Genomic DNA, 19,297 nt, shown 5'->3' on the forward strand with positions numbered 1-19,297 from the left:
AGGAAGCGGCCGTTTCTTCGACAAACTAAAGAGAAGACAACCGGATACCAATCACAGTACCAGAGACTGTCTAACATCTAGATAGGTCACTGACAATTGAAATCCAAGTTCCAAGGTGCTGACGTTTTATGTAGTTACGAGACAAACCTTTCTCTAGAATCCTCTGGGCCTGTCGTCAAGGACGGCGGGATGGTGACCAGACGATATAGGAGTCGAAGGTAACCCACTAACCCCTCATTTCCCCCCACCCTCTAGAAGCTCATGCATGTCTTTGAGCTGCAAGTGGACTGCTCGATCACATCATTCCAAGCTACCGGTAAGGTAAGCTCTGGCGATCGGGCGTTGCTTCCTGTCCTTTGTAGACATCTAAACATAAGGCAGTCCTTCATTCAACGAATTCCCATCCCGACTCGAAAGCTGAACCCATCCCGAAATCGTCAACCGCACATCTTCAGAATCAGACCCAGCCCAAAGCCGAAAGGATGGCATTCCCACCCAGGTTCAAAGGCCACCGCATCCTCTCCATCGAGGCGTCCTCGACCTCGACCGATGAACCCCTCCACACGCTCGAGTTCTATCTCGACTATGTCTGCCCCTTCTCAGCCAGTACGCATGCCACCGAGCCAAACCACCTTCCCCATTTCCCCTTCCCCAATTCATCATTACCACTGCACCTGGCGCACCCTAGACGCCCCAGAAGCTAATAAAAACAACCCAAGAACTTTTCAAGACCCTCACGAAATCCGTCATCCCTTACATCCGCGCCAACCCGCAGCTCGCGTCTCGTGTACAGTTCATCTTTCGCCAGCAGATCCAGCCGTGGCACCCGTCGTCAACCTTGGTGCACGAGGCCGCCCTAGCAGTGCAGCGGCTGGCACCGGATCACTTTTGGAGCTTCTCAGCGGTTCTGTTCGAGCACCAGGCGAACTATTTCGACGAGAAAGTTGTTAACGAGCCGCGAAATGCGACATATGCGCGGCTCGCCAAGTTAGCAGCGGGGGCAGTTCCTGGATTGAATGAACACGAGATCTACAAACTGCTTGAAATCAAGGAGGCAGGCGCAGAAGGGCCAAAGAACCAGGGGAATGCAGTCACGAACGACGTCAAGACCATCGTCAAGATGGCCAGGCTTGTTGGGGTGCACGTAACGCCGACGGTGGTGTTCAACGGGGTTGTGGCAGGGGAGATTAGTAGCTCTTGGACGGAGGAGCAGTGGGCTGAGTGGTTGGAAAAGAACATCGTTTAAGACGAAGGGCAGTGGCCGGTTGAACGAAACGTTTCTGTGTAATCTTCAGAGACGCTCCCTCCTTCTATGCGCGGCTATGCACAATGCTGACAAAAGGAACGGAATGCTAAAAGAGTTTGAAGCAACCAGTGTAAAAGACCAACCGAGTCTTATGCGGCCATGCAGCGGTACACTCGACACCAAGCCTCTTCAAACATGGTAAGATAAAGAAAAGGAGGACAGCGGGGATATTTACACACGAGTAGGAAGTTAGCAGCCAGCAGCGCCTGCCTCTCCTCCTCTACAGCCGATCCAGCTTCCTCCGAATGTTCCTCGTCTTCTTCATCAGCTTCTTGTACTTCTTCTTCTTCATGCGGAGTTTCCGCTGGCGGCGGACGCTGATGGCCTGCATGTCGCGGCCCTGCTGCCGGCGGGCCTCGTCGTACCGGAGCTGGCGCTGCGCCAGGCGGGCCAGGAACGACCTAGGCGTCTGCTCGGGCTCGGCATCCTCGGCCTCGACCAGCTCCGGGCTGTGCGCCACCACCTTGTAGTGCCCGTTGTCGTCGACCGTTTCCTCAATGGTGACCATGGCCCTGTAGACTCGCGATTGCGGCGCCGACGGCTCTTTCTCACCACCGGCCATCTCCTCGGCCATGGCGTCGTTGGTGACCGACTCGGCCTCGGCCTCGGTCATGGGCTCCGGTGCCGGAGGCGGGGTGAAGGGCAGGAAGTTGCCAGACATGGTGTCGAGCTGGAGGTAGACGTTGGTCTCGCTCCCGTCTCCGTGCCGCAACGTGAGCTTTGCGGATCCGTCGTCCGTCTCCCGCGCGTCCTGTTGCGCGTCGTTCAGCTTGGATAGCGGCTCGTCCAGGGCGTGCACCGTCTGTGATAGCGTCGAGATGACCTCGGCCATCTTCTGCTTGCGAGAGGGTGGAGTGAAAATCTCGGCAAAGGCATCGTCGGACACGATCTTAGGCAGGAGTTGCGTCACAGAGATGGGCCGATGCAGGGCGAAGAAGGTGGACAGGGCGAGGGCTGGGCAAGCCAGGATCAGCGACGAATTTTCTCATAGATAAGCGATAGAGCGTCAAAGCGAACTCACCCTCATTTTTGATATGCCTGGTACTGGGAACACTGGGGAGTTGGGGCCCGGCCTCCTTTGCCTTTCTCTTGCGTTTTTCTCCTGTCGTCTTTGACTCTCCTGACGCGGGGACGGAGGGCCTAGAGGTGTAGTCTCTGGAGCCGTCGTCTGGACTGGACGGTTTTGACGACGAATAGCGGCGCTGATGGAGGCCGGCAGGTCTGTACGGCAGGCTGTAACTGACAGCGGCTCGGGGCAGGGCTGTTGAGACGGTGGCAGGTGACGGAGGTGCTGTGGCGACGACCACTCGCCGCATCGACGAGTTCAGCATGGTTGGTGATCGGAGGCCGACTCCCGGCGGAGGAGCAGCGCAGGGATTAAGATCTTGCGCAATGCAAGTGGGATTCGCTTCGTCGAGCAAGCTGTGCGGTGTTATTTGCGGCTCCCGGAACGGAGAGCGAAGTTCGAGAGAGCCGGCGTGGGATACTTGACGATTGTTCCCTCGGATTCGACGCTGGTTTGTCGCCTGCCGAGAGTTGAAAGCCCTGTTGGCCGTTTTCGCCGGCGCTAAAACTTGGTCGCCTGAGGATTCGCTCCGCTACGGGTACTGTACTGTACGTACTGATGCTAGCGTCATTGAAGTGGCCTGTGCTTTGTCCCTGTCTTCAGTCTTCACTCTTCAGGCGTGTCTGGTCTGTGCACCGTCCCGACTCTCATGATGCAATCAACACATTCATGATGATCGTTTGAGTCTCTGTTGTCGTTCAAGGGAGTCCTGTACATACCGTGGCTAATCATTGCACCTTCACATACCCTTCTTACTGGTTGGTAACACAGGTCAACAAGACAAATGGCTGACATGGGCAATATCCGTTTATCCGTGACTGCACTCTACACTCCGAACGAATGATGCCTGGTCAGTTGAGAGGCATGTGTCACTGAGCAACTCTCATATCTCCTCTCACACATTGACCATGTCCTACACGACAACACATCTCTCAATCCCCTTCACAGGCCATACTGGTTCCAAGAGCTGCCGAACATACATCCATCCACAGCCTCTTGGTTCTCTCATTATACTTGTACATCATCCCCTCTCCAGTCCTCCTCCAACAATCGGACATGTTCTGAACTCGCGTACACTGCTCTTGGCTAGGTTATACAGACTCGCTCTCAAGTTATCTTCCCGCCAGGTTCTCAGCATAAAGTACAATATTCTCCGAAGTTCTCTCGCAAAGGGAGGCCGGCAAGAAGCCATGCAGAAGCCAGCAGAGACGCGAGCGGGTATCCTACACGTTCATAGTGACCAGCGGTACAAAACCAGATCATGGCAGAAAAGAACAGAATCGAGTCTATCTGACCCGTGTCGACGCGCCATGTCGCGGGGGTAGTCGTCCGCTCAGAGTGGGCCACAACTGACTATCACCGCCAATTGCCCTGGCTGAGCGAGAGCAGGCCTGCGACCGCATCCACGTCTCCCCTCTTGCTGGGGCTGACCTCGCCCCGCATGAAGCGCTCCACTTCATCGTCCAGCACGGGGCGGGTCTCTGGGCTGTTGTTCTCTGCGTCCTCGTAAATCTCGAGGGGTGACTCGGCACGCTTGCCCCGCCGAGACTGGAAGCCACGCACAGGGGCCGTGTTGGCGCGGGTGGCAAGGAAGGACGGGCTCCGTGTTTCTTGGAGTGCGTTTCCTGGTGTCCGGCGGGGGTTTCTCTTATCCAGCCTCGACGGTCCGGATGGAAGCGGTCTCCGACCTGAAGTTCCGTTGTTGGCATGAGGCGCACGGTGGAAAGAATAGGCCCGCGCGTTGCCGTCCTCGTCGGGGCTCCAGTTTTCTTTATCCGAGTCATTACCTGACAAGGACACGAGGGTGTTAACCTTGACCTTGTCAGGCGGCACGCCGAGATCCCTCTGGATATTGTGCTTTTCGGTGACACCTAGAGCGCTTTGCATTCTTGCTACACTGCTCGATGCTCTCGCTAGTTTGGGCTTCTTGGCCATGCCGGAGCGCGGCGCGGCCTTAGTCATGGAGGCATTGCGTTTTGCATTGCTGCTCTGTTGCAGGGGGCTGCTGCCACTCAGACCCGTTGACCTGAGCAGGCTGATAGCGGCAACGGCAGAGCCGCTGCTCTCGTGCTTGGCCTGCACTGTCAGGGCATCCTCGCGATGCTCTGCGTCGCAGCAAAACTCCCAAGCATGGACGTCCCGCGATCGGCCACGAGTTAGACGGGGAGGAAGCGGACCACTATTTGGCGCGGACAATGTGTTGGTAAGCGATGATATGGGCGGCAGAGTGATAGAGGGCGATGCGCTGTGGCGGCGCTGCAGACTTGGCCGGCGTATAGAGCTTAGAGACTGCAATGCTTCGGGGGTAGGAGGCGCAGCGACAGGACGTGGCGGTGAAGGTATTGAGGGAACGACCTCAGCTTTGCCCTCCAACGAAGTAGACAAGCGGAATTTTGATGGCTGAGAACCGGGTAGAGGCAGGATCGGGCCCGAAGCGATCGAGGATGGGCAGGATGATGAGAAAGGGGCCGAACTGTTACTCATGTCAGGAGCCGCGATTTGCTCGGACATCAGATGAAACCTACTTGAACGAGTCGTCACCCGCGCGGTGGGATTGTGTACCAAAGGAGCTCGCCGCGTTCCATCGATTAGACAGATAGCCGAGCGAGGCGGAAAAAGACCGCGAGAGTGAATGGCGGGGCTGCCCACCGGGTCTTTCATTCAGGGATGGCACAGCGGATTCCTGAAGAACCTCCGTCTTTTCCAGTAGGCTGGTCTCGTGGGGCATGTCCCGCACCTCTCTTGCCTTTTGTACCTTCTCCGTCTCGTCTCCAGAAGGAAAGGCGGCGGGGTCAGAAGGAAAGGCGGCGGGGTCTGAAGGAAAGGGCGAGGCGGCGCGTTGTTCTAGAGGCGGCATGCTTTGGGGTGGCGAGGGATTGTGGTTGTCAGGGCTGAACGCTGAGTTGTTGTAGGGAACGGGGTCGGACGAGAGGATCTGCATGCCGCCGTATCTCAGAGCTGCTATCTCCTGGGGTGAAAGCGGACGAGACTTCCGCCGATCATTCTGCCGACGGTTTTGGAACCAGATCTGAGCACGCTGTCAGTGCCATTGACCCATGTATGGAGACGCGTGTCAAGACGACGGGGACCCCCGCCTCGCACAGCCTAGAACTGACCTGCACCTCCTTCTCATTGAGCGAGACGCGTTTTACGATGTCGAGACGCGCCGCCTTGTCGGGTTTTGGGTTTGCGCTGTAGGCTGCCTCGAGGATCGCCTTGTCTTTGGCTCTGTTGGGGAAACGGTCAGTAAAGGAGGTCAATTGAGTCGCGGTCACGTAGGGGACATGGAGAAATTGCACTAACGCGGTCCGTTTCCTCTTGCCCTTTGGATGGCGCTCCCCCTGTGCAACGGATCCTGAAGGATCTGACTCCAGCACTGGGGACTGCTGCGAAGGTCCAGGAGTACTGCTGCTAGGAGAGCCAGATGGCTCGTCACTGGTAGCGCTGGGTGTCGGGACGGGAAGGGATGACAGCGAAGGCGAGGAGGGGCCCTGGGTGTCCATGGTCGATTGGTCGTGAAGGTAGTCCAGTACCAATACTATAGCAGATGATGGGATACAATGGAAAAGACTGGATATGGCGAGAGGACTGCCTGCTATGCCATGTGCAGACCAAGAGAAGGAGAGGTAAAGGGACTTGACGCGAGACACGAGGACGAATTGGTTATGAACGGAAGTCCAATTCTGAGAGTCCGCGAGTCTGGTGCAGAAAGTCGTGGTTGCAGGTTGCAGCCCGCACAATCATCTTAACTATTAAAGACCCACGTCGTACACCTGCTCCGCTCCTGCCCGCGTCAAGCTCTGGCCAATCAAAAACGCTGTAGGCGCGACATGCTATCCCGATCAGGAAACAAAGTCAACAGTGCTGTGCTCGTGGGCGCAACAGCAACGGAACGCCAAGCCGGCTCAGAAATCGATCAAATTGCTCTCTGCACGCGCTTTAAAAAGTCTTGACGCGACTTTCCCACCTTTCATGATGCCCGGAATCTATCTTCGATCATGGATTACTCCATACCTCTTCCATTTTATGAAGAATGTCTTTAATTCCATCCTACAGACCATTCAGCCTTAGCACTTTGGCTGCTTTCCAGCAAGCCATTTATCCCATCCTTTTGGTCTTCATTTATCCATCAATCAAGAATGACGTCGTCATCATCGCCATGTTCCCAGAACTCAAAATCGCATTCGTAAGCTCTTTGTGGGAAAAGCAGTGAATGCCTGACGCGCAGTTCTGTCGGGAACATGCTGCTGCCCGTTAGCCCGCCGTTGTCTCTCCGGCCCCGGATCCTGCATGATCACTCCGCCCGTCTACTGTGGAAGGGGGAGAGAAAGCACTCTGAACAATGGGGTGCATGGGTGAGTTGGAGCATGTTTAATGAAACTAATTTATACAGAGCCAAGCACCTGAAGACAAGCAAACGCATCAAAGAACGCCACAAGCACTTGCACCGCGCCAGCACCGTCCCAATGCAGGCCCCTTAGAGACGGCTAGGCCAATTGGCCGCCCTGAAGACTGGCAACGAGCCTCTGCAGCTCATCCATCTTCCTAGTCTGAGCTACCAGTTGCCGCCGGAGCAATCTGAGCTCTTCCCTGAGATCCTCTCGATCACTTCTCCTCCTTTCCTCAATCAGCTTCAAATCGTCCCGGATCACCTCCACTTCGTCCAAGAGACAGTCCCAGTTACTGTTGGAATCGTCGGCCGGGAGATTTCGGCTTCGAGACGGTGTCGTCGGCGATGAAGGACCTGGGAGTGCCGTCCCTATCTTGCGTCTTTTGGATGCCGACTCGGATGCAATAAGGAGCCGGTTCTTCGTCCGCTGAGGTGTCGGCAGCCCGTCTGGGCCTATCCGCGTGCCCCGCCGAGTTGGGGTGGCAGGGGCCTTGTCTCGCTGGCTCCGCTCCACGGACTGTATCGGCTCGTCTGAGTCGGAATCGTCCAGCCCTACCCCTTCGGTCTCGACCACAGGTCTTTTCCTCTTTGGTGTAGGGGTTAGAGCGTCTCGATCCCAGAGGAAGCTAGATTGCCGCTGACTTATTCCAACCCCGCCGTTGCTCTGCTCTGTAGTATCGCTGTCTTGCGACGCTGAGGAGCGCAAGCGACCGCCCAAAACCCCACGGTCTGCTGCGCGTGGGATGCCGGTGAACATTCTTTGCCTCGGCACCGGTGTTCTATCCAAGTCCGGGGAAAAGAAAGCCTCGCTCTCGAGAGTTGAGACAGGCCTGGGGTATGGCGAGAGCGTGGAGCTATCGAGAGGGGAGACCTCGAGCCTGGGGTATGACGAGGGTTTAAGGCTAGAAGTCTCCTCCTGATCAGGCATCTCCCTCTCCTGCACCTGCCTCTTCCGGGGTGAATGTAACTCTCTCTCCTCTCGCTCGGCTGCCTCCCTCTCACGCGCCCTCATCTCTCGTGCGCGCGTCTCCGGCGAATCCTCCCACAGGAAAAAGTTGCACTGCCCTTCTGATGGGGGCAATGGGCACCTATAAAACCGTCTGCCATGATTCTCCGATTCCTTTCTCACTTTCAGGTGGACAGCTTCACATTTACAGTCGCCTGCAATGTTCATGAAAGTCTGTTGTTGGCGTAGGCGAGGCTGGCACGGGTCGGAGAAGAAACTCACAATACCACACCCCGTTTTTAAATACACCGAGACCCCATGAGCTCTGCGAGCTGGTTGGCGTCGGCGTCCCCGTCATTGTGATCAATTTGGTCTGGTTCAATCTGACGGATGGATGGAAACTGCGATCCGGTTGTTGATGGGCATTCAACTATAGCCCAAGCAATCCCTCCTCAATTGGGCTAGGTATCCAGCGCCTGAATGCCTGTACAGTACAGTGATCGTGTATCAGGAGCTTGGTGTATGTACGGGTTCGGTTCCTGGTTGTTGCACCAATTTGTTTGGTTTTGGTAAATAAATCAAGGCGATTGAGAACCTGGAATCACAGCACTTTGGGAATCTTGGACGACGCGAATGGGAAGGAGGCTGGTGATGGCGGGGGAGACTGCTGTTTCTTAAAAGGACGGATAAGGCAAGGCACATTTAGCTCCCCAGCCCCCCGTGCATCCCAAGGCATTTCTCCCTCCTTCAGCTTTCGAGGCCCACCCTCGATGGTCCAGCCGGAAATGAGTCGTTTCAGCCCAGCCTTGCTCAATAGAAGCGCAATGAAGGCGATAGCTTTGGCTACATAGGAGCAGGCTATTCAGTTTCTATCAATTGTCTTGAATAAACGTCATAATCAGGTCATTCTAACAGGGCGATACTCCCTTAAGGACGAGGCATCTACTCGTGCTATCCTTTACGGCTTTTCCAGTGTTCTTACTGTCTGCATCAACACTCAGTTCAAGGAACTCAAAAATCAATATTAGCAAGGGTGGCTGCGGGGTCCGCTATTGCTGTACCAGCCACCTCCGGGGTTTAGCTCCCGCGAGGCGCACTGTTCCGCGATCCACGCTGTTGCTAGCATTGATTAGTCGTTAGCGGTTTCTCCTCTATGATACTATCCTGCTGTGTGTGGATTTCAGATCGAGAACCGCCTTCATTAGGATACTACCTATCATTTGAGCGTAAATGTCATGAAAAGTAGAGGGTATGTATACGTAGGGTATCTGCCGCCCAGGAACAAGAACAATTATTTGACCGAGAAGAGAACGAGCAGAAATAAAAAGGAAGAAAAAGGAAAACTAAAAACCATATCAAATTAGATCTCGTAAAAATAGTCCTCATCCAGTCCCTCCCGGCTGGGGACTATCCCAGCGCCGTGGCCCGGCCCAGCATACATCTGCTCCAGCCTGACGTTCAAGAGCCTGATCTTGAGGCCGTACTCGCTCACCAGCCTCACGAGCTTGTTGGTCTCGGACGTGATGGGCGCCTGGTTGAGCAGCATGAGCAGGCCGTCGAGCCACTCCGAGGCAACGCTGTGATTCAGCGGGAAGAGTGTCAGGACGGGCTGCTCCTTTGGTTCGCTTCCTCCTCCTCCCCCTCCTTCACCGCCACCGACCCGTCCCGCGGCTGATGCTGAGGCTTCCGAGGGAGTAGCCGTTCCGTCCGGTTTCGTTGGCGAGTCGTCCGCAAAACTGTATATCGTGATCTTTGTGGTTGGTTTATTTGGTATTGCCGCGCCGTTGTTCCGTATTGTCGTTGTGCTTGCAGAGGCGTTACTGCCGCCTTCCGTCTCTCCTAACCCCTCCGCTTCGTTGGGCGCTGATACGTTGGAGACCACCGAGGTGATCGTGCCGAGGTCGACTTTCTCGGTCAGCGTGTCCAGCCCCGGGTCGTATGCTAGTTTCTCTGGGAAATCGGCGTAATGTAGGTATCGCCGGTTGTGCGATAATTTGGCAAACCGCCACGGCTGGTACAGTCGCCGTTTCTGGTAGCCATCTTGGTTGGCCGTGCCGCTGCTGTTGTTGCTCCGCGGCATCGGTTTCGAGAACCAACTGCCTTGGAGCAAGCAGCGGATGCGCTGCTCCTTGACGAACTGGAGAGCCTCGTGTTTAAGCTCCTCACGGACCTGGAAGAGGTGAGGTCCCCATTGATCCTCGAACGTAAGCTCGACAAGTTCCATCTGCAGTTCCCTCAGCCGAGCGGCGTCGTACTCTTGCAAGTCGTCCTCGACTTCGAGGACATCTTTGGTTCTGCTGGCCTGTCCAACCACCTGTTCGATGAGGACGCGCACCAGTTCTGCGACCTTGTCAAAGTCATCACGTTGCGCACCCGTTGCCTTCCACATACGGAAGAAGGCATGCAGACCCGCCGTGTGAAGCCGCGACCACTGGAGCAGCAAGGGCCTGAAAAGCTTGTCATTGGTCTTGGGGTCGTTCAGAGCGAGGAAGCCCCTAATATCCTCCAAATCGGCCTTTTCCACCTCAAAATGATCGTAGAGAATCATTGTGACAGCGAGACTGGCCCTTGCTATGGGACACCGTTCGTTCAGCGGCCTGGTCGACTGCTCAAGCAGCAACTTCTGGAACCCGTCCTCGTTCTTCCTCACATAGTCGGTCAAGTCCATCAAGCCCAGGAAGCCGGCCGCCTCAAACTCGAGTGCAGGCGACTCCGTTTCGAACCCCAGGCGCCGCCATTTCTCGGGATTATGCCTCCTGCTGCCCTTCTTCGCAGCATCTCCTCCATTGTCCACGGCCGGGGCCGAAAGGGTAGCCGCCGCGCCAGACGCGCCAGACGCGCCATTGGCATGTCTCCTGTCAGGCGCACTGGCAAGATGCAGCCCCTTTAGAGCCCTCCTGTGCTCGGGTCTCTCCAGATCGACCCGCACCTCTCTCCATTTCCTCAGCAGCACTTTGGTCAGGGACTGGAATTCCAGCAGTGGGTGGGCCAGGTCCTGCAGCGCAGAGCTCTGCAACAAGTTGTACACGGCGCGTATCAGCCCCAGATCCTGCAGCCGCTTTATGAACTTGCTCCACTCCTCGCCGGCCGCCGATGAAGCTTTGGTCGACTGCCCGGACCCGGCGACCGCAGCGGCGACCGTCGCGCTGCTGTAGTCGTTGGACACGGCATCCCGAATCAACGCATTAATCAGCATCAGCGCGTTGGCGCACAGGGCGTGGTCGGCGCTCTGCAATTGTTGGATGACCAGCTCGAAGAATTGTGGATAGACGGCGACGGCAGGCTTGAGGGCGCGGAAGCCAAAAGTCCCGGGTGCGCGGGCCGCCGCGCCGCCGCGCGTCGGAGTAAGGGGGTTGTTGCCCGGCGGAGAGGAAGGAGGAAGGGGCGACGACTGCGAGTGGGACACGAGAGCGACGAGAATCGACATAGCACCGCGGAGGATGTTGACCAGCGGGTTGGTGACAATCAGCTCGACTATGCGTTCCACCAGATCCCCGGCCTGCGGGCCCTCGAAAATGTCCCAGCCCATGTCGACCTCGAGAAGACGGGTGAGGCTCTGAAGCGAGTATGCCAGCGTGTTGCCGCCCGCGGTCATGATCAAGCGGCGAAGGATGATGAGCCCGCCCGACGAGATGAAGACGTCGGCGAATGCCGGGTCATTGATGGACGACTGCAACTTGAAAACTGCCATTTTGCGGGCGGCATCCTCGTCTGAGGCAAGGCGCGCAAGAAGCGCGGGGATATCGGCTTGATCCATTGTGGTTGTCGCTGGCGGTCGTCGAGAATCGGGGTCGAGGACCGGAGTCGGCTTTCCTATCGTTTTCTGTTGCTCTCGACTCCTGGCTGAGAGGATGTGACAGCCGTTCAGCCCGTCATGGGCATTGCGTACCCGCCCAAGTTGAATATTTGATTGGGGTAGAGGTCGAGTCGAGTTCTGGTCTGTCGAATCGTTTCATGCTCGGTTTGACGATCTGCGATGCCTCCTGGCAAACTACCGGGCGTTGTTAGTTACAGAAAGTGTGGGGAAGTTGATCGCCAGGGACAGCGGGGGCTTCGGGAGCCATTGTCCAATCAAATGCGCGACGCCTGAACACTGGGCATGAGAAAGCGGCCTAAGGTTGCCTGAGCACTCTGCCAAATCGCCTATAAAGACGCCGGCAGTGACGACCTAGAGGACACTGAGATACCTCGACTCTCCGGTAGTTCCTTCCAGTACTGCCTTAGACACTATCTTCATCGGTTTTTTAACGACTACCTCACCGATTCTGCTTCTTCTTCACCTTTCCCCTTTGCAACAGATAGTCACTACCCACCACGGTCTTGCAAACACCGTACAGGCCCCTCAACGGCCAGACCGTCCATACCCCGGCCCTGACCCGCGCAAGCCACGACAACGACTTCACCGCCGCCGCCTCAGCGTCCACATCTACCCTGACCTTGTCATAGACACTCGGCAGATAGTCAGCCCCATACCTTTCCCTGAGCGCATCGTACGACGCCCTGTCGTAGTGCCCCCAAAACTCGTCCTCGGTATAGTACGCGTGCCCGTAGAGCCACTTTTTCCCGCCCAGCTCATGCACCTTGCTCTCCAGCGCCCTGTTCAGCCTCACACACTCCCTCCTATCCAACAAACTAAACATGAAAGACTTCCCGCCTAGGGGACCCCAAACCCCAAAATTCAGCATCCCCTCCGGCGTAGCCTCCGGGTCCGCAAACGCAGCATGCAACCCATGCTGTCCCTCCCCACCACCGTCCCGCCTGATACGCAACGGACACAGCCACAGCGGGTACACCCCTTGCAGGTTACGGTCCAGCCAGCCCGCGAAGTCGGCCGCGGCCGCGTAGGGCACGCCGACGTCCTGGACGACGTAGAAATCCGCCAGGCCGCTGTGGTGCAGGGCCCGGTACATGACACGCGCGCGCAAGAGCGAGTCGAGCAGGAACCGCGTGATCCGGTTGAAGGGCGTTAGGAAGTACCGGAACGCGTAGCGCCCCGTCCAGAACCCGCCGCGGTCCCACCGGAAGAGGTAGTCCACCAGCGGCACGTGGTCGGTCACGGTTGCCGAACCTTGTTGCTGAAGCTGTCGTTCGGTGCCTTGCGCATGCACGTAGAACCAGGGGTCGCGGGCGCGCAGGAAGCGGCGCGGCGCCGTGGTGGAATTGGGGAGAGCGTCAACAAGACGGCCGGTGCAGATCAGGGTTGAGTTGAGCGAGAAGGTGACGGCGTCCACGTAGTCGTTTGTCGTTCCCTGCGAAGTTTCGGCTTGTAAGACTTCTACGACCTCGGCAAAATCCCTGACCAGCCGGTAGGTCAGCTCGACGTATGGTTTGGCGTCCCGCAGCTGGACCTCCAACAGAGTGACAACACCCAGAGTGCCAAAAGCCGAGGCGGCTCCCCAGAAGAGATCCGGCTTTTCCGTCTTGGACGCCCTCGTAATATCACCGGCTGGTAAGACAATCTCGATCCAGTTGACAATGGTCTCAAAGGCACCGTAGCGGAACGAACTGCTCTCGCCCGACGTCCCGGAGAAGCCTCCGCCCACCGTGATGCCCGGGAACTCCATCACGACCAAGGGAACCAGGCCATGCTCGAGTGTGGCTTTGACAAGAGCGTCCATGGGCACATTCGGCTCAACTATGACTGTTTTCTTCTCCCTATCCACTTCCAGCACATGGTTGAGGCAGCTGGTGTCGATTGTCTTGTCCTGTCGTCGCTGAGAGCGGCGGGTGCTGTTGGTCGACCCGTGATAGACCCTGAATCTTGTCTTGGTTTCGTAGAATCTGCGCGTCCGCAGTACGATAGCCTTGACGGCCGCTTCATGGTCCTCCATGCTATTTAGCAAGAGTGCGAAATTGGCCCCTGAATGATCAGTCAATCAAGCATGCCACTCTACCACTACAAATTTGGAAGTCGGGAACACAATTGGAGATTTGGAATGTTGGACCGCCAAGGCTGTGAACACTCATTCCCCGAGCAATCCGCACACATGAAATACCCCTACGTAAATAGAAGCCAGCACTGATCAGTGATCACCACTGGTTATTGTCTCATTGTCAATCCGAACCAGCTTAGTTGGTAGATTAGGAATATTAGTTGTATTGCTAAAATCATCGCTTTTCAAAACAGGACTCCTAAATACTGCGTATAGCAGATATTTCAAGCCAGTCTGTCCTCTAGCCAAGGTGTTCTGAAACCCATCGCCTCGATTATCCATTGAAGCCCACATAGAGCGAAACTAGTACCCGAAGATATGTATCCCCAACCAACATGGAATAGGTATCGTAACCGAGATATTGCAGAGACTGACCAAGGAAAGTAGTCATCACCTACTGAGTCTTCGCTGTCTCAACCCCGCCCCTCACACCCAAAATCATCCCAAGAAAATCCAGTATGCTCACCCAGCGCCCCACTAAGCCTCCCAGCATCAAGCACTCCCTTGACAGATCACAAACATCTCCACGTCTAAGAAGGCGGTGGTCCGTCTCGACTAGGAACTCTGAGCTCCCGCTTGCCCAAGAGACTCCGCCGCATACCTACCATTGACTTGGGGCTGTCAGGAGCCAAGCGCTCCTCAGCTGGCGTAAAGGAGCTCTTTATCACCACCTTGCCGGAACCAACGGGGAGACTCTTCTCCTGGCCCGTGTTGGAGTCATCCACAACATAGAATGTCTCGCCAAGCGCATTGTCGCTGCCAAAGGTATGGTGCTCCTTCGCCTCCACTTTGAACTGCGCGTCAGGAGTGCACTGTATCTTGAACGTCTCGTCGAATTTCACGGCCCCGTCCGGCGATTTGCGGTGTTTAGTTTTGCCAACCTGCTTGGTCTTGCCGTCTTTGATCTGCGTCACAGTGACATAAATATCAGCAGACGGGAAGCCCGATGCCGACACGATGGTGAAGGATGCGGTGCCCGATGATGCTCCAGGTACTATAGCGCTGTGAATCGACGACGCCCCCGCACTTCGAGTCCGGTGGTGGTGCAGCGAGAGCCCGCCGTTAACCGGCCCCGGAGCCTTGGTCTGTGGCGGCGACTCCTCAAAAGCTGTCGATCGCTTTAAGCCCATCCCGGGTGTCGGTTCGGGGCCGTTCGTCGTGATGACCGGAATATCTATCGAGCTAGATGCGTCGCTATCGTCATCCTTCTTGCCGCGGAAGCCGCGCTTGAGGAACGATGCACCCTTGCCGACACCGTGGCCGACTACCCCGGCAACCATGGCTCCTCCCTTGATTGGTGCCCCGGCAACGCCCGTCATGATCTTGGTTGGCCTGGAGAATGTGCCCGCAAACGTCGATGTCCCCTGTCTCGTCCGCGTCACGTAGTCAGGCGTGAAGAGCAGGCGGAGGCGGAGCACACCAGATTTGCCGTCAAGGGCATACTTGAATTCTTGAGCTTTGAACGGCTCTAGTTGCTCCAAGTTGATATCAGCACCACCCAAAAAGTCGGGCTTGTCGGCAAAATCCCAGTCCCACACCGAGGCAGAGAACTTGGCGGCGGTCCTAGAAGGGACGGGGACGTTGAAAAATTCATTCCAAACTGGGTGGAGCGTCTTCTTTTGCACCTTCGTCTTGAACACCTCCTGGCCGTTCAGCTCAAACTTGACATACGGGTCACTTTTGCCGTTGGCATCAGCAGACGGGAGGTCCTGGGCGTCCAGGACATCAACCCGGAGATTACCCATGTTGTTGATGCTCTCGCTCGGGTCGAGCTTCATCTTCACCGGCACGTACTTGAGGCTGACCTTGATGGAGTACACATCGCCATCCTCGTCCTTCATCTTGAGTGTCGTCGGGTTGTTCTGCTCACCGGTCAGTCATGCATCTGCTAGGCCAGACAGCTTCAGGAATGGAGGCCGACTCACCAAGCATTGTTTAAGGGTGTCGAGGGTGTTACCCGACAAACGTGCCAGAGTGTGCTCGTTGCCACCGTCTTGTTTGTCCGTCCTCTCCGAAACTTTGATGGTTAATCTTGAAAATTCCAACTCGCGGATGAAACAGTCGCCCATCTCGTCAAACTTGTGCGTCCGTGACCTGGCTGTCGAGGAGACATAGGAAGGGAATGCCATATCGTCAACAAAGACCTCGATTCGGGTCTGACTCTTTGGTAAGTCTGCTTCCATGAGTCTGAAGATGACAAAACCGGATTCTTGTTGAAGCAGCTCTTGCGGTGTGAGGTAGACCTTTGGCGGCTCCCTGTCGTCTCTTGATTTCCTTGGGGACACGGCAGAGCTGGGCGTCGTGGGTGTGCGTGGTGTGCTGGGCTCCTGGTCCAGTGTGGGCGAGAATTTGCTGGCATCCGAAGGTCGCGGCACGTCGAGGGATTGCCTACCCTGGGCAGAACCGTCCTTCTCGCTTCCGGCTTCTTTTGCCTTCTCATTCTCCTCCTTCTGCTTTTCCTCCTCGTCTTCGGGGTCGGCGACATTGATGGTCGGATAGAATGCCACAGTGTAAGTGAGCACACCCTTGGCGGTACCTTTGCCGTGGAGTCGTAGGCCGTCTTCACGTACTTCCTTCTTGTCGTGGACTAACCACTCGCCGTTTTCATCTTGCGCCATGTAATCACCCGAGGAAATCTCCGTGAGACCAAGGCTGCGGTCTTTGCCCATGTTCTCGGCATCCATGACCTCAAGCTGCAGGCGTTCCCGTGGAGAATGTATTGGCACGTAGAGAACCTCGTCCCAGTCGGGATTGAGGTTGTTTTTGAACGTGACGGTACGAGCTCTCTCAATGCCTGACAAGACGACCCGTACATAGGGATCGGATTTGCCCAGGGCCTCCAAGTTACGTAGCTGCCTGGCATGCTTGAAGTGCAAGCGCATAACACCAATAGGAGTCATGTATCCTCCTGTGCCAGCAGCGATGCCCGAGATAGCCACAGGTCTCCACTGAGCCATCATTTTCACGCGGCCAGTCCTGGTGCCCGCAAGGTTGTACCATTCTTGCCCCTTTCCCATCAATTCAAGCATATCCTCGAGTTTGATCTGGTAGGTTCCGATGACCTGATCCCCGGCGATGTCGCGGTCGTCCTTGATTGCGACTCCAAGCTTGGCATGCTTTCTATCCGTGATCAGGATCTCCTTGGATCCATTGTCCCAGATGGGATTGTTCGTCCGCTTAAGCTTCTTGGTGGTGTGGACCTCCTTTCCGTTCAGAAGAAGCATTGCATATGGGTTGAGAAGACCGGACATGCTCTTGTTGCCGTCAAGCTCCTTGGCTTGTTCAACGGTGAACCGCAAAATACCTTGGTTGGATTCGGGAGGTGGTTCCAGGCTCCCATCTTCAAGCTTTTTGGGCTCCAGGACAGGGAAGAAGCGGACATCCATGAGCAGCATCCCTCTCGCCTTGCCGTCGTGGTTGAGTTCCAGTCTCTCATTTTCATGCTCATAGACTTCCTCGAGGTTCTCCAATAAGAAGGAGGCGGAGCCCAGTTTTTTGTCCTTTCTGATGTCATTATAGTCGTAAATATCGATGTCAAGGGAATCATTGAAGGAGGTGATGATGATGTAGTGCGTCTCGTTCCAGCGAGGATTGGCATTCTCCTTGACCACTTTGGTCTGGGCGAGCGGCTGCCTCCTGTTCAAGGACACCACGGCATACGGGTCAGGCGTGCCGGAGAACTTGTCAGTGTTCTTCAGCCCTTGGGCACCATGGAGCGTGACGGCGACGACTCCGATTGCCTGGTCGACGGGGGTGCCGGCCAGCATCTTGGCTACCTCGATTGGAAAGACGTTTGGCGCATACATCATGGGCTCGAGGGTACCATGTATCTGCTCCATGATGAAGCTCTCAAGCCCCGGGATGAAGTTGATGTCGAATCCGAAGGTTTCACCCCCGAGCGGTTTGCAAACATAATCGATCGTCGGCCTCTCCAGGAAGGACATTTCAACCTTCTCGACATGGGGGAAAGGCATTTGCAGCTTGATCTTGAGGCGCATCAGGCCGGTAAAGGCCATGTCCTCTACGATAACGTCCAAGCCCTTGCTCACCATGGCCTTGCCCACTCGGATTTCCAAAACAACCTTGGGGTTAATCTTGTTCTTGAGCTGGCGGGCCGTCATGTCGGCGGTATCGTTGGGGGTGAAGCTGAACATCCAGTCCATGATGACAACGTCGTCGTCGGCCTTGGGATAAGTCTTGACGTGCTCCATTCGGGGCGGCTTCGAACCGAGAGTGAAGGTCTTCAATTTCAGACTGTCCAAGAACGCCGGTGTGGCCGTACTCAGGACCTGGTCGACCGAATTAATAACGGTCTGAGCGAGGACCGGCTGGTAGATGGGCCAAAACTTGACCAGGAATGAGTTTATCCACTCGACGGACTCATGGTCGGTTTCCAGCTTTTTCAAAGCCATCTCACGCGTAATGTCATCCCTGAAGTTGCGGCGCACGCGGCGGATCGAAGTACGGTAGTAGGTCGAGCAAATAGCCATGACAATGAAGACCCAAGCAAGACCGCCCCCGAGGACTGCTACGAGCCATGAAGCGATGCAGGCAAACGCAATGACGGCGGCGTTGTGATACCAGTCTAAGCATTCGACCATGTCAGTCTGGAGTGATGCCCACGGCCAGCGACAAAGGAAAGTCCTTACCGCCAAAGAATTGTTCAGGGATCTGCGACTCGACCCATGTTGTGTGATCCAACATGCTTTCCCCCTCGTGTGCCGACTCGGTAGGCCATCCAAACCGGGGAGCCCATCCGGTTTTGCTCCAATCATCCTCGTCCTCCTCAACTAACTGGCCATCTTCGACTGGTTTCCCGTCCTTGTTCTTGTGGACTTCGATCGCGCCGGCCTTGGACGGTTCTGGGAGATCGACATCGGCCTTGGCGCCATCCTCGTCGATATCGGTCACGATCGCCACGCCTTTGGGTCTGTGATGGAAACCCTCGGGTATTGCCTGGCACAATCAGCGCATGAGAAGAGAGGGGATGAAGGAGCTGCGACGTACAGCCCTGGCTTGAGCCCTCTTCTCTTCTGGAGTGGCATCTGGATCAAACATGAAAGCCGTTACGCCAGCTTCTCTGCTGTCCTCAACAATCTTGCGCTCGGCATCTTCAGCGCTGACATTGCTTTCAGGATCACGCGATGCTTCGAGAGCGCCCTGCTGCTTGAGCTCGTTGGCGGACCGGGCAGTCGCCATGTTGCCCAACCGTAGGAATTGCGTCTGCAGACGCGAGTATTGGCTCCGTCCCTCAATTAGTTCAATGGGCAGTTCGGTCAATGGGTAAGAAGAGCAAAAGCGCTGTTGGTAACAGCAATTGATTCAGAACAGGGTGGCCACAAAAGGCCCAGAAGCTTGGTATCACGGGAGGATTGTGGCACCAACCGCACCGCACCTCACCACCGCCCCGTGGCTTTTCACTCGGAATCCGGCACGATGAATGGCAAAAGGGAAGTGAAAGAAAGGGAAGAAAAGGGGCCAAGGGAACGACAATTGCTATCCTAGAAAAATATAGTTCGGAACACAGAAGTTGGACCTGCGGACCGTTGGAATGAGGTGAGATTTTGGAAGAGAAAGCTATGATAAAGGGAGCTTGGACGGAAGTTGTGTATGGTCTTGGCACTGATCCAGCAAGCAAACAGGATGGAGATCGGCG

General features: G+C 56.0%; 6 protein-coding genes across 6 annotated transcripts; 1 reads left to right on the forward strand and 5 right to left on the reverse strand.

Annotated features, from left to right (window-relative positions):
* Positions 1-482: 482 nt before the first annotated feature.
* On the forward strand, positions 483-1,246 carry N656DRAFT_702154 (uncharacterized protein; the record flags this gene model as incomplete). The annotated part of the gene is made up of 2 exons (XM_064810999.1): positions 483-606; positions 720-1,246. 2 exons carry the CDS (start codon positions 483-485, stop codon positions 1,244-1,246), a joined length of 651 nt encoding a protein of 216 aa, XP_064674435.1.
* Positions 1,247-1,526: 280 nt separating this feature from the next.
* On the reverse strand, positions 1,527-2,694 carry N656DRAFT_701400 (uncharacterized protein; the record flags this gene model as incomplete). Its single annotated transcript, XM_064810943.1, has 2 exons — positions 1,527-2,260; positions 2,328-2,694. Coding segments are annotated over 2 exons (1,101 nt in total), but the record flags the coding sequence as incomplete, so codon positions are not given.
* Positions 2,695-3,728: 1,034 nt separating this feature from the next.
* On the reverse strand, positions 3,729-5,875 carry N656DRAFT_787118 (uncharacterized protein; the record flags this gene model as incomplete). Its single annotated transcript, XM_064816573.1, has 4 exons — positions 3,729-4,845; positions 4,898-5,400; positions 5,489-5,600; positions 5,676-5,875. 4 exons carry the CDS (start codon positions 5,873-5,875, stop codon positions 3,729-3,731), a joined length of 1,932 nt encoding a protein of 643 aa, XP_064674437.1.
* Positions 5,876-6,859: 984 nt separating this feature from the next.
* On the reverse strand, positions 6,860-7,774 carry N656DRAFT_795125 (uncharacterized protein; the record flags this gene model as incomplete). Its single annotated transcript, XM_064817382.1, has 1 exon — positions 6,860-7,774. The coding sequence occupies one exon, from the start codon at positions 7,772-7,774 to the stop codon at positions 6,860-6,862; it is 915 nt and encodes a 304-aa protein (XP_064674438.1).
* A 1,069-nt stretch (positions 7,775-8,843) lies between these two features.
* Positions 8,844-11,723, reverse strand: N656DRAFT_775236 (uncharacterized protein). The gene has a single exon (XM_064814411.1). The coding sequence runs from the start codon at positions 11,463-11,465 to the stop codon at positions 9,069-9,071; it is 2,397 nt and encodes a 798-aa protein (XP_064674439.1). The 5' UTR covers positions 11,466-11,723; the 3' UTR covers positions 8,844-9,068.
* Positions 11,724-11,964: 241 nt separating this feature from the next.
* Positions 11,965-18,840, reverse strand: N656DRAFT_765749 (putative lipid-binding protein; the record flags this gene model as incomplete). The annotated part of the gene is made up of 5 exons (XM_064813431.1): positions 11,965-13,568; positions 14,243-15,503; positions 15,567-18,226; positions 18,291-18,597; positions 18,649-18,840. The coding sequence occupies 5 exons, from the start codon at positions 18,838-18,840 to the stop codon at positions 11,965-11,967; spliced, it is 6,024 nt and encodes a 2,007-aa protein (XP_064674440.1).
* Between the last annotated feature and the right edge of the window lie 457 nt (positions 18,841-19,297).

The sequence above is a fragment of the Canariomyces notabilis genome (assembly GCF_033297395.1).
Source record: "Canariomyces notabilis strain CBS 508.74 unplaced genomic scaffold N656scaffold_2, whole genome shotgun sequence".
NCBI classification, from domain to species: domain Eukaryota; kingdom Fungi; phylum Ascomycota; class Sordariomycetes; order Sordariales; family Chaetomiaceae; genus Canariomyces; species Canariomyces notabilis.